The sequence below is a fragment of the Centruroides sculpturatus genome, unplaced genomic scaffold (assembly GCF_000671375.1).
Source record: "Centruroides sculpturatus isolate CEXI.00-Female unplaced genomic scaffold, Cexi_2.0 scaffold946, whole genome shotgun sequence".
Taxonomy (NCBI): Eukaryota; Metazoa; Arthropoda; class Arachnida; order Scorpiones; family Buthidae; genus Centruroides; species Centruroides sculpturatus.
The window spans coordinates 184,891-198,748 of record NW_019385130.1 but is presented as its reverse complement, the minus strand read 5'-3'; the positions used below and the strand labels follow the sequence as shown (position 1 = coordinate 198,748).

Genomic DNA, 13,858 nt, shown 5'->3' with positions numbered 1-13,858 from the left:
TACTTCTTCTAATTAGATTTTTAATAAGGCCAACCGGAATTAATGCAATTGTACAAATCCCTTAATTATAAATGATGCACATTGAAACTATGTTAAGTTCTTTCTTCTAGAATTTACACTTCTCTTAACTTAAATTTGTCTTAATTATTTTAATTTCAAGTCTAAAAATATACAGTTATTAAACCTTAAATAAAAATGAAATATAAGTCAAAAAATCTTTAGCCATGTAATTTCTATCTACGATACTAATTTATATATATATATATATNAACATACAGATGAGGGAACCGGACCAAACAATGGCGATCATTTTGTAAGCGTGGCTCAGAGTCTGCCATTGACGAGATTTTAGAGGGTGACAAATTGCATAATAACGTTCTATAGACATAGAAACTAAGGTCCAAGCGCTGACACTTACAGAAACAGCTGTAAAAAATCAAACAAATTTCAACTTACACCATTCAGTTTGCCCAAAAAAAATTCAAATTTTTATATAAAAGTTAAAAATCCGAGATGAAGAACATATAATAAAGCATTAAAAAATATTATTGTGAGATCTTCACAATGCTGGATTGCAATTTCAAATCATATTTTTAATTTATTTAATTTAAAATATGTGCTGTCGACTTCATCTTAGTAGTGTTTTGCACCTGTACACCATGCGTTTTCTGATAAGAGTCATTCCGGAAAAAAATTTTTAAATTGAAATCATGTGACTTCCGGGCTAGACCGAAAGTTCGTATATAGTTAATTGGGGTCTCCTGCCCTTAAGCTTTCCATATCTAGTCTCGACTTTTATCTGTCTAACACCATTCTCGAGATTAAAGGACAGGCAACAGTGGAAATTTATAGTTTTTTTTTTAAGTTGTAGCTTAATAAATAACTTAAATTATACAATAAAAGTATTATTTACCTTGTAAATAAGAAATAAGTCGACACATGACAGCACCAAATACAAATTTTCTCAGAAGAACCCCTGTTAAAGTGAATGGTATACAAAAAACTCCTAATAATAAGTCGCTGATGGCCAGATTTAGAAGAAAGACGTTTGTAACTGTTCTCATCCTCTTGTTGACAGCTAGTGTGACTATAACAAGAACATTCCCCAATACAGCCAATAGAAGAATGACACTATAAGGTAATATGAGTCGAACCTGTTCCACGCTTCCATTCATACTGCTATCCTCCACCATGCTATCATTATTAAAAGTTAAATTAGTTTTCATCTTCGGTATTCCTCTATGAAATCTTTATCTGAAAATAATTAACACGCATTATAAATGTTATAACACTTATTTAACTAACCAAAAATTAATTCTACTTCTTCTAATTAGATTTTTAATAAGGCCAACCGGAATTAATGCAATTGTACAAATCCCTTAATTATAAATGATGCACATTGAAACTATGTTAAGTTCTTTCTTCTAGAATTTACACTTCTCTTAACTTAAATTTGTCTTAATTATTTTAATTTCAAGTCTAAAAATATACAGTTATTAAACCTTAAATAAAAATGAAATATAAGTCAAAAAATCTTTAGCCATGTAATTTCTATCTACGATACTAATTTATATATATATATATATTTGTGTATTAGTACATTCTTACTTTATTTTTCTATATTTGTATATATATTAAAAGAAAATGGGAAATTCAATAAATCCTCTTGTATAGAATTTTTATCTCTTGACATCTAGAAAAATTGAAAAGGAAGAAACATTAATGGTGAAAGAAGTGAAGAGGAAAGAAGTGATAAGGAACGTTCGGTAAACAGAAACTGGTTGAAAATTATGAAAACTTAAGCGAAATAAAAGTTATTATTCGTTTGAAATTGGAAAATAAGTTCCTCAGAAAGTACTTTCAGCAGAATTTCAAATATATTTTCAATAACTTAAAAGAAAAGTTATATTTTTTTTTTACAGTAATATTAATTTCAGAAAGTTTATTAAAAATTCACTAAACTTTCTTACATATTTAATTATTAAACAATTTTTATTGAAATTCTTTAATATAACTGATTAATTATTCATTTTTAATCCAATTTTAAAGCAATCTATCTGTTTAATTCTCATTTTCTTCAGTAGTGATATAGATAATATTTTTAAATAATTCAGTAATAAATTATAAATTTTAGAAAAAAATACATTCAAATTTGTATAATCGATGCTTTATATCTATAAATAACCGAATACGAACGTATTTAAAAAAAAAAATCCAAAAACGAGTTGCGTAACTTTCCAGGAAAAAAAGTTAAAATTGTGTATGGCGCCATCTGTTATGTGATTTTATTTAAAAACTTTTTATATTATTAATTAGTATAAAGTGGAAAAAGATTTAATTTTGAAGATCGTGGTGAGTTCTTATAAAAAATTGTAAATGCTAATAACTAGTAAAATCTTCATTAATTAAGTCCGACCATACTCGAGATATGGCACAAGATTCCTCTCTATATTCCCACCGCCTCGACCAAAACCAACCAAAATTTAGTAGCATTAATGCCCGTAATACACAAACCTCCCTGCAAAATTTCAGAAGTTTTCGGCAAAAGGAACAGGAGTTATTATGTTTCAAATTTGGTGAACAAAATCGTGCCCTAACACACAGAAACATCCGTACACCCCGATCTTCATTTCTCTACGTTTAAAGGTCCCTCGAGTCCAAAAAATATAAAAATATTGGGGGTAATTTTTTGTTCTATGGCCCTACTTTCCCTCAGTTATATACATAACATCTAGGAAAGTAAACTCCATATTAATTTTTAATTTTATCCTAAGTTTACAGTGTCTATTTAATTGTAATGTTTCTAGTGATTATTTAAAAATAAATTTATCCAGATAATATTTTAAATTAATTTAATCTAACACCATTTTCTATATTAAGGAAGAACAGACAGACAAACGGACAGAATGAACCCAGTGAGAATTTACAGGTCATAGGAACCATGCAAAATTTATTAATTAAATTCTACAAGACGAAAGAAATATAATTTAAAATATAAAAATTATCTATTTAAGATGTATTTATACAAAATTTATATCTGGAAGAGTTAAAATTGTGCATATCTTTAACGTTATCTGAAGGAAGATGAAGTGTTATGAGAAAGAAGACATTTAATATGCGGCATTAAAAATGTAAATGCCATTTACATTAATTTTAAATATTTTTATCCGTATTTTAAATCAACTGTACTATTTACATAACAGTTTAAAACTAGACTTTCAAGTAAATATTTTTAAAACGATTAAAGATAAAATTTAATATAATTATATTAAAAAAAATATATTGTACAGTATATTATTTGCGAATCGCAACCTTTAATGAGTATGGAGAAAAAAGTTTTTGATATTTAACTTAATATAAATGTTCTAAAGTTATGTAATTTTCTGCTACTTTTGGTAAAACATTTGAAGAGAAAAGAAGAAAATATATTTATATTTTTTTTTAAAAAAAAAAAAGAAATATAGTAAGAAAAAGCTGAACTTGCAGAAATTTTCTTACTTAACGACGACGTAATGACAAATTACGAGTCATTCGAGTGGCAAGAAATTACATTAAAAATACTAAGAAAAGACAAATGGCACGACAATCGATAAAGTTTTATGTAACAGAAATCTGGTTTTAGTCGTTGCTACTAATACACAAGGAGTCTATTGTTACTTATTTAATATTGACATTTTACTTTCCGAAAATCTTCAAGAACGGATAAACCGACGGACGAACGAACGAAAAAAGAAAATAGATATCATTTATATCAAGTTTTTAGTTCGTCAGTTTGTTGCATGTAAATTTATCTATTTTGTAGAAAAAAACGTTTTATTTACACGTTTCTGAGATAAAAAAAACATATAAAAAATGTGATTTTTTCATATAACTGGCGATTTCCTGTTGCTTCGTCTTTGTTTTTCGTGTTGAATGATCGATATTAAAGCATTTTATTTAATAAAAATCAAAATTAGATTCTTCTATCTGGAACAGAAACTAAATTTAGAAATTTTTTTTTTATTAAATTGCTATTATCTCAAACAACTAAACCTCTTAAACAACAGTAGGATGTAGAATTATTGTGTAAAGTGGTATACACTTAAAAATTATGCCTTAATATACTTTACGAAGTTCAATAATAAAGAAAACCTGAAATATTTTGGTTCGAAACTCCTCTTCACTTTAGAGATAAGTTTTGAAAAACGTTATATTAGTATTTCATTAATAAAATTAAGTCTAAAATAATAATTTTATCGTGTTTTCGGGCGAATAAGGCAGTAAAATGCAACAAAGTATAAAGCTTTAAACAGGATCTCAATTAGTTATTCACCATCTTTAGAGCCCATTTAATTTACAGAGAAACAGGAAGAAGTATTAAAAACAAAAAAACGTTTTACATATTTAAGTGTTGGGACCTTCCTTCCTCTTATTAGGGCCCTCATTTAATTTATAGAAATATAGGAAGAAGTGTAGAAAACAAAAAGAATTTCAAAACTTTACGTTTTGGGGTCCTACACGGTCCATATACCTATAAGTGAAGATAGATGTTATACAGAGCTCTATAAGGAATCTATGCGTAAAGATTTAGGAATTTTAACAATTTAAAACGTTAGAAACTGTAATATTTGCTTAAGTTTTAGCCTCAAGAAATATCCCGAAACGGCACAGAAATTGTTTCTGATATAAAATAAATCAGACGTATTGAAAAAGAGAATAATATGCAATTTGTGATCGAGTATCTAAGGAACTTTCTTTGGTTGAATTGAGTTGATAGAGCAAATATTCTATAGTAATAAGTTGAAAGAGAAGTGTGACGGGAAATTACTTCTGCCTCATTTTACCCATTCAATGAAGAAATCACGAAGAAAGTGACTTTTTAAATAAGAAAGAAAACCAATTGATTCGGATTTGTAGTCAGATTGTTATTGTTCAGAGAGCAAAAACATTTTGTCGACCCTCTAGAAATCGCTATATCATTGAAACATGCAGAAAATTCAATAATGTTATCTCAGAAGATAGTAAATATAATAAATTCGAAACGAAATTAAAATAAGAAAATTTTAATAAATAAATGATTGAAATAATAATTCATTCGTAAATATTTTGAAGTATTGAAACAAATGCCCTAAAGCTGAATAAATTCATTTCTACACGATTAAAGTTCGTGAAAGTTATGCTAAACATCAACACCATCAACACGTTTACTGTAGAATATAACAAAATTATTTTAGTTTAAACGAAATTTTATTTATTTTGTGTACAAATAATTTGAAAACCGTTTCCATTAGCGTACTTTCTATTAATCGAACAAATTATGCGCTTATGTGAAACGAATAGTGTAGGTAGTGCCCCTGAGATGCGTGCACTACCTGCAGTACTCAGCTGCACTTCGTTGTCACTGGTAATTTTATAAAAGTTTTACTTTTTCAACACCTGCTCCATTGTGTGCAGATTCTTGAATAATAATCTTCGACGCTTCTCGAAGATCGAAACGTTTCGATGGTATCATATTTCCTTAAAAATAATTCATATTTTTTAATAATTCCCTAAAAATAATTAATATTTATTTTAAAAAATTCCCTAAAATAATTCATATTTAAAAAAAAATTCCCTAAAATAATTCATAATTTTTTTTTATAAATCCCTAAAAATAATTCATATTTTAAAAAAATTCCCTAAAATAATTCATATTTAAAAAATTTCCCTAAAATAATTCATATTTAAAAAAAATTCCCTAAAATAATTCATAATTTTTTTATAAATCCCTAAAAATAATTCATATTTTTTAAAATTCCCTAAAAATATATTTCTCAGGCACGTGTAACTTTAATTGAAAGATTTATGTATTGTAAGAAATACAAATGATCGTTCCACATGTATTTGTTAATGTACTGTATTATTTATATGTTAATGTATGCAAAATTTATGTATAATTATATATACAATATATATAAAATAGTAAATAAGTGAACATTTATAAGCTGTATTTTATAAATTACTTGAATTTTTTATTATATAATCTCTATTTATATTACTAATACTAAATTTTAATGTAAATAAAAATATTTAATTAAATATTATTTTTTCTATTTTTTATGCTGATGATATATCTAAAATTATATAAATTAAAAATATCTTATTTTATAAATATTATTATAATTTAATAAGAAACACAAAAAATAATTCGGAATCTCTTTGTATATCATAAGAATACAATTAAATACAGAAGAATCAACCCTTTTCTATTGTGGTTTAGTACACAATACGAAGACTTATTATGTTTTTATTCTCTTCAGCTTTATTACATTATTACAAAAAGACTAATACATTTTAAAATAAGTATACCACAATAAAAAATAATAGATTTAATATACAATGAGTTAAGATTTAGATATAATTTGAAAGCTTACAAACGAAAACATCATCATTCTTTGCATGTTTCTCGAATAATTAATTAAATTAATTGAGTATTTTTATTTAAATTCGTTAGTTGATCTTTTATTATTTAATGGATTCTGTTTTTCTGCTCTACTCTTTACATTTTTACCAATTTATTTATTTTTATTAATAATTATTCGAGTATTTTTAATGTATTAAGTTAATTCTTTTAAGCATCTTTAACATATTTAATAAAAATTCAGTTTTAATGATATCATTTATTAATTATAGAAAAATTTAAGACTTTTATATACGAAATGTCAGAGACGAGATAAATATAAATATTTATTTAATGAAAACATCAAGAAAAAGCTATTGAATTTGTTATTATAAACTGAATTTGTTGCAAATTAATTTTATAAAAAGTAAACACTATTAAAAGGATTATTTTTATCTCACGCCTACTCTAAAAATAAAACTTAATGTTTATACTTCTATATTTCCATACATTAGAATTTTATCACATGAGAAAGCAAGTGAAAGAAATGTTTTTTAGAGGACACCTGACATCTCCTCTGCATCTTCTTCCCATCTCTTACAGAGATGCAAAAGGGGATACTTTCACACCTTCGAAATCACTGCTTTATTTACATAAAAAACTAATTTGTTTAATAAAATAGCATACCAAATTTGAAAATCTTAACCCAAAAATAGTATTTTTTTTTCCTAATCACAACTTGAATAGGATAATCCATATAAAATTTATACGTGTAAGACAATTCAATAATTTTTTCTTATTAATCATTCTCTTTGACCATAAATTACCACGTAATCCTGGGGTACTTTGAGAAACACCCATAAGTAATTATGATTAAAGTAATATTTTAATTCTTGTTATTTTAATTTGAGTCATTTGTACTCAAATGACCATTAAAAGTATCAACTTTTACACTCGTTATCATCTATTTAAGTGCAAGTATCTTAATATTATCTCTTCGTTAACAATTTAATAGATGTTATATGAGTTTATCTGGTAAATAATTATATATATTTGCTCTTCAATTTATGCATTACACCCACGCAACACTAGCATTCCTCTATTGAATTGTATTGTGTTCTATACATAAAAGACACGATAAATTTAATATTTTTGCTAAGAAGTAAAGTAAAAGTTATCTTGCTTCCAGCACTATAACATCTTGAATTTTAATATCTCTACTGGGAATTCTTCAAGCCATGTCTTAAGATATGCTTCTTGCTTCACTAAAAAAATTATGTATACTTTGAGATAATTTTTATTCTATATCTCACGAATTTTTTAAAGAAAATACTCTATAATTGAATATATAAATAAATATATATACATTTAAATCGTACATTTATATATTTACGTAATCGTTTCATGAATATAAACAAGTTTTAAATCATTTCCAACTCAAATTCATGCAATAAAAACTCTACTACGGCTTTAAAATTGAAAATCTTACTATCGAAAAATTTTTTTATCAAATATATTTCATGAAAAATTCTTTTTTATTGGATTACATTTCAAGATTTAATCCTTAAATATATATTTTTTATATTGAAGTTTTGTTTTATACGCTGTATTTACAGATAAATATAGAGAAAAATCGTTACTGTTATGTAATAAAGTAAAGATTTTTATTTAAAATATTTAATTATATTAATTTTAAACTTAGTACTTAGTAAAAATAACATTTAGTATTAAAAAAAGTAATTAGATAAATATAAAAAATGCCGAAAACGTTCGTTTTTTTAATGCACTTTTGGACATTTAAAACCTGATTTTAAGTGTATAAAAATTAAAAACATGCTATTTTCTATTATTATTTTTAATTTTTAAATATGTTTATTCTGATTTTATTATTATTATTTAAGCATTCACTTATGGAAGCAGAAAAAAAGCTCTAGGCTATTGTTATTCATAAAGATCACTGGAAATTTAAGCTAATTAGTAAGATCGTTAGGTTCTGATTAACTGTGATTGACACGAGGCATGTGCTTTATTTAATAATTCAGTCAGTGATCTTTGTTTACTATTTATAACCTTATCGTCTAATCGTCTATTTAATTAAAATCATCCGCTTACTCTTATTACTCATTAAATGTGATTGATCACATTATTTTCTCCTCGTTTAACTCAAGCAAATCAACATCTGTACTTTTATTATCAAAGAAATAACCATTTAAATTATCTGACATCAAGCAAAACAGTACAAAAATACAATTTAGCCAATTTGCTAATGGATAAGTAAAAATTTATATAAATTACTACATAATAATCTGTAGAAATATACGTAAATTTTTACCATATAAATTATGATACAAAGACTTTCTAAATTCTTAGAATATTTAAAAGTAAAATAAATTATTGATAGATTTCGTAGAAGTTCCGTGAAGGTTATAGAGAATAAACAATTCTTTCACTAAGACGTTTACAATAAATTATTTATAAGAACTACAACTAATACTTACTGAATTACACACAAACTATTGAATTTCTTTTGTATTTACATAAACGTTTAATAGGTTAAATTGTGCGATTATTTTTCTTTACTCAAGCGCTTACTTTTAAATAGTAGTTTCTCTCTTTTTTTTTTGTTCTGTCATTTACGAGTATTCACTTGAATAATTTAAATCAGACAAAAAAACATTTAACAATAGATTAAATTTCAGAATAACTAAATTTAAAAGGCGTAAAATTTAAGCAATGAAAATTAATTATAACATTTGAAAACGAATGTATTTTTAAGTGTTATTATTTTTTTAATTAGTTATTTGTCATTAAATCAATTATTTTTCCTTTTAAGCGCTTATTTTTTTTTCTTTTTTTTTAGAATTTTAAGTACAGGGGCTTTTTTGAATGAGTTTGCAGCCTTATTAGCGGAAAAATTTCCTGTTATTACTACTCATGTGACGTTCTACAATGATTAAAATTTCAAATTTAACAAGGAAAGTTTGAATATTCTTTCATCGTTCCAACATGTTAATCTTTGAACAAGANAGTACAGTGGCTTTTTTGAATGAGTTTGCAGCCTTATTAGCGGAAAAATTTCCTGTTATTACTATTCATGTGACGTTCTACAATGATTAAAATTTCAAATTTAACAAGGAAAGTTTGAATATTCTTTCATCGTTCCAACATGTTAATCTTTGAACAAGAGTTGGCGATCCTAACTCTTTCCAAATGTTCAATTTCATACAGCTAAAGATACGAGACTTTCAGTGTGTTGGTACCTTTTAGAAACATGAATGCCACTCCATCTCTAACGTCGGATTTACCATAAAGCATAGCATAAAGGAACCTAGTCAATTCCAAAGAATCGACAACAAGCCACAACAAGAACAAAGGAGGTCATCGAGAAAGTAAAGAATTACAGCACCACACCAAATCTTCCCACCAAAACAGCATTAGCAAAGAAGTGTCAAGTATCAGTGTCGTCCATTAATCGCATTATTCACTAAGATCTGAACGTAGGCAAATTGGTAAAGGCAGATGTTTACAAGCTATCAAATTACGATAAAAAAGAATCGAAAGACAACACAAGAAAGTTATGTGAAAGGTATTTGACAGATGGAAAAAACGAATTTTCTGACTTTCTGACCATCTCAATTTTAATGGCACTCGCAAAATTTGTTACGTGAAAGACGAATCAGAAGAGATTTGGCAATGCAGAGAAAACTATCCTCAAAGATTCATGCTTGTGGGTTGTTTGTCGAGAAGAGGTCCACTTCTACTTATCATTGTGCCCTTGAAATTGGGCGGTAGTTTGTCAAGCACGTTCTGAAACCATTATTTGAAAAAAATCTGCCACATATGTACCCAAATGAGATGCACGAAGTGTTTCTACATCGTGTTAAACAAGCTCATTGACCGAACAATATCTTAAGAACCTCTACTAGAAAATGGGAATTAGTTACACCAATAAGAAGGACATATCCGTAAAGGGTTGTGATGCCAATTCCGTTGACTTTTTTGAATTTGATTCACTGAAACAGAAGCTGTTTAATCTTAAAGCGATAAAATTCTATTTTCTCTTCTTCTGATATTTAAATTATCCATAGAAAATGAAATTTAAAAAAATGTAAATTGAAAGCAGTTAAAGATGAATAGGAAAGTTTAAAAACTAATTTTTTAAATGTTATTATCTTTTATAATTAATTAGTTATCATTAAATGAATGTTATTTTTCTATAAGAGTGTATTTATTTATAATTATAAGCGATACTCTCTTCTTTTCTTGTAAAATTTGTGGAATATTCTTTCGAATTAGTCAGATCGTTTTTATTTTAATTAATATAAAACATAAATACATAAATAAAAACACTTAATAATAGATTAAAGTTTAGAAAAATAAAGTTTAAAAAGCGGCTAAAATTTCCATTAAAATAAATTAATTCGTTATATTTTAATTAATTTAAAAGCATTAGTATCATAGAAATAATGTTTTAAATTACAATTTTAGTTGACAAATATTTAACAAACATGTAATTGAATTAATTAACCATCACTCTTTGTGTTGAACCTGATAACATTTATTATTGAGGAAATGTTCGTAAATCGAACCCTTTGTAGAACCTAAATACACCCCTTTATTTTACATAAGACAAATTGATTTAAAGAAATTTCTGGCCCACTTGATCTTAGTTTTTTTTTTTTTTTTTGTATTACAGATTCTAAGACGAGTGGAATGAATGCATAAAGGGGAGAAATTAAAACTTAAGAACTCGATCATTCAAAAGTATGTCCTTAACTATTGAAGCAATATTTTTTTTTTTTAAAAAAAAAGAGAGGATGGAATACAGAATACGAAATTTGTGGCGTGCAAAAACACTTCAAATATTGTATAATTTAAAATATGAAGACACTAAAACACCAGCTTATATTCGTCCAACTGTTTTACTCCCTGAGCTTAAAGCTAAACTGGTCAAACATCTAACTCTTATAAAACCATTTACAAAATAGAAAATTAAATTGTAAAACCAATTTAAAAAGTCCAGCAACGAATTGCATAACTTTTTCGACTGTTATGCGATTTTAATTAAAAAAAAAACAATTTTTGCCATTTTTTTGAATTTTAGGTTCAGATTTGCAATAATCCTGGCGGGTTAAATTTGACACGAATACAATACTTTCCCTTCTTACGTATACATAACATCCGGGAAAGTAATATATGGTCCGATTTAGAGACTATTATGGGATCCTACTTCGAAAACATTTTCTTAAAATAGCAAAAGTTCCTTGTGTAACAAAAATAAATATCATTAAAAGATTGATTTTTAACAGATTTTGAAATCATAATACCACAAAAAAAAACAATCCTTTAGAGAAAATATTACGATGTTTCAAAACATATTGATACAATAATTGAAGGTAATACACCCGAGACAAATTTGGGGGTTTGCTTTTGTTACACTTACTCTATAACTTATAGTATAATTTAATTATGTTTGACATCGATATCAGTGGAAGGTAATGATCAAAGAACAATAAAAGATAAATGGAGATATAAACTGATACGAAAAGAAAATTCTTATAAATCTTTATTGACAACATCTTAGATTTTTAGACACTTCCATTTCTGAGAAAAATCGCTAAAAACCTTGGCGACAAATCGCAGGTTGAGATAATTGCTAATAGAGTTTGTCAATAGAAAAATCTGACATTTGATCTTTACGTCTGATGCTACTTTTCCACTAATCGATGAAATAAATTCGAACAATGTTATTTTTTAAAATAACGATTTAAATATTTATAAAAATATGTAAATTTTTACGTCAAAAATTATGAAAAAAATAATAATAATAAAGCACCTATTTATATGCTTAACTAAGATAAAAAGTAGCCCAAAAGTTTGTTAACCAAAGTACAATTTTTATTCTTTCAAGATTAGTTTAAGAACGATTAAAAACCAATTTGGAACAGCTATATATTGTATTATTACACTAGTTTATGAACGTTATTAAATGTATATCTCGGTTAACTGACTTTTATCCATCCTCTATGAATAATTTTAATTCTTATTTAAATATAAAATTAATAAAAATATGAATCAATAATGAAATATTGTATGTTTAATGGACATAACACATTTATAAATCTTTTATAAATATTTACTTTAATAAAAACGAAAATCAAAGTAAATTCGTATTTACATATAGAAAACATCATAAAGATGTTACTTTATAACATTTTAAATTTTGTTTCGAAAATAAACACTTGTTTATACAAGAATTTCTATAATATAAAACATCATCTAAGAGGAAAAAAAATGAAAATACTGTTGAAAAGTATCCGAATAAAAAAAGATTTATTAGTTTTCTTATGAAAGCAAGAATTTTGGTAAATATTGTGTGGGAGAAGAAAATTTATTAAAGTGCTTTGGGCTTGAGTAAGAAAAATATGTAATTGAAAGTATTAATAAACAAAGAAAAAATTGCGAGTATAAGAAGAAAAAAATACAAAATTGTGAGTATAACAGAGGAAAAAATACAAGATTTTGAGTATAACAGAGGAAAAAAATACAAAATTGTGAGTATNGTATCCGAATAAAAAAAGATTTATTAGTTTTCTTATGAAAGCAAGAATTTTGGTAAATATTGTGTGGGAGAAGAAAATTTATTAAAGTGCTTTGGGCTTGAGTAAGAAAAATATGTAATTGAAAGTATTAATAAACAAAGAAAAAATTGCGAGTATAAGAAGAAAAAATTACAAGATTTTGAGTATAACAGAGGAAAAAATACAAGATTGTGAGTAAAATGGAGAGAAAATACAAGAATGTAAGTGTAACAGAGGAAAAAAATACAGAATTGTGAGTATAATAGAGAAAAAATATACAAGATTGTGAGTGAAATGGAGAGAAAATACAAGAATTTAAGTGTAACAAAGGAAAAAATACAAAATTGTGAAGACTAGTAGAACAATTTTAAAAATAAATTATGCTGATATAATTCTTAAAATGAGAAATATAAATAGTTGTTATATTATTTTTTAACAATTATAATTTGCCGTGTATAAACCTCAATGATAATATTGCTTGAACAGTAATAGATATTTGCACATTTAATATAAATAAATGAAATAATTTAGCTACAAATAATTATTTAATAATACGAAAATTGTAAAATATATTTAATTCTGTATCCATTATTTAGATTATAATAGTGTAATTTAAATAAAATTTTCCTTTCTAGCGGTATGTAAAATAATTTTTTTAATATGCAAATTAATTTTTTAATTTAATAATAAAAATAGATATTTGATTAAGTTTTTAAAACAATTATTTGTAATAAAAATAATACCGTATTTTATATATATAATAGAAAAGGGTTGAGTTTTAGATTATTGATTGATTGATTAATAAGCACATGATACTGCTACTTTATCGGTTACAGTCGACCCCCCTATAACACTGTTGATAATTCCGTTTTATATGAATTTCATGTTGTACGAGTCACTTAGATTTTACAAATACGTG

The 13,858-nt window shown here is 25.5% G+C and overlaps 1 protein-coding gene across 1 annotated transcript in view; it reads right to left on the bottom strand.

Moving 5' to 3' along the window:
- Window positions 1-250: 250 nt before the first annotated feature.
- The window catches only part of LOC111635189 (cholecystokinin receptor-like), a 47,697-nt gene continuing 34,089 nt past the window's right edge, over window positions 251-13,858 (bottom strand). The window contains exons 2-3 of the mRNA XM_023380080.1: window positions 914-1,254; window positions 251-426 (exon numbers count right to left, since the gene is read on the bottom strand). Coding sequence (XP_023235848.1) covers window positions 251-426; window positions 914-1,226 — 489 coding nt within the window. The 5' untranslated portion in view covers window positions 1,227-1,254. The remainder of the gene's footprint in view (window positions 427-913; window positions 1,255-13,858) is intronic.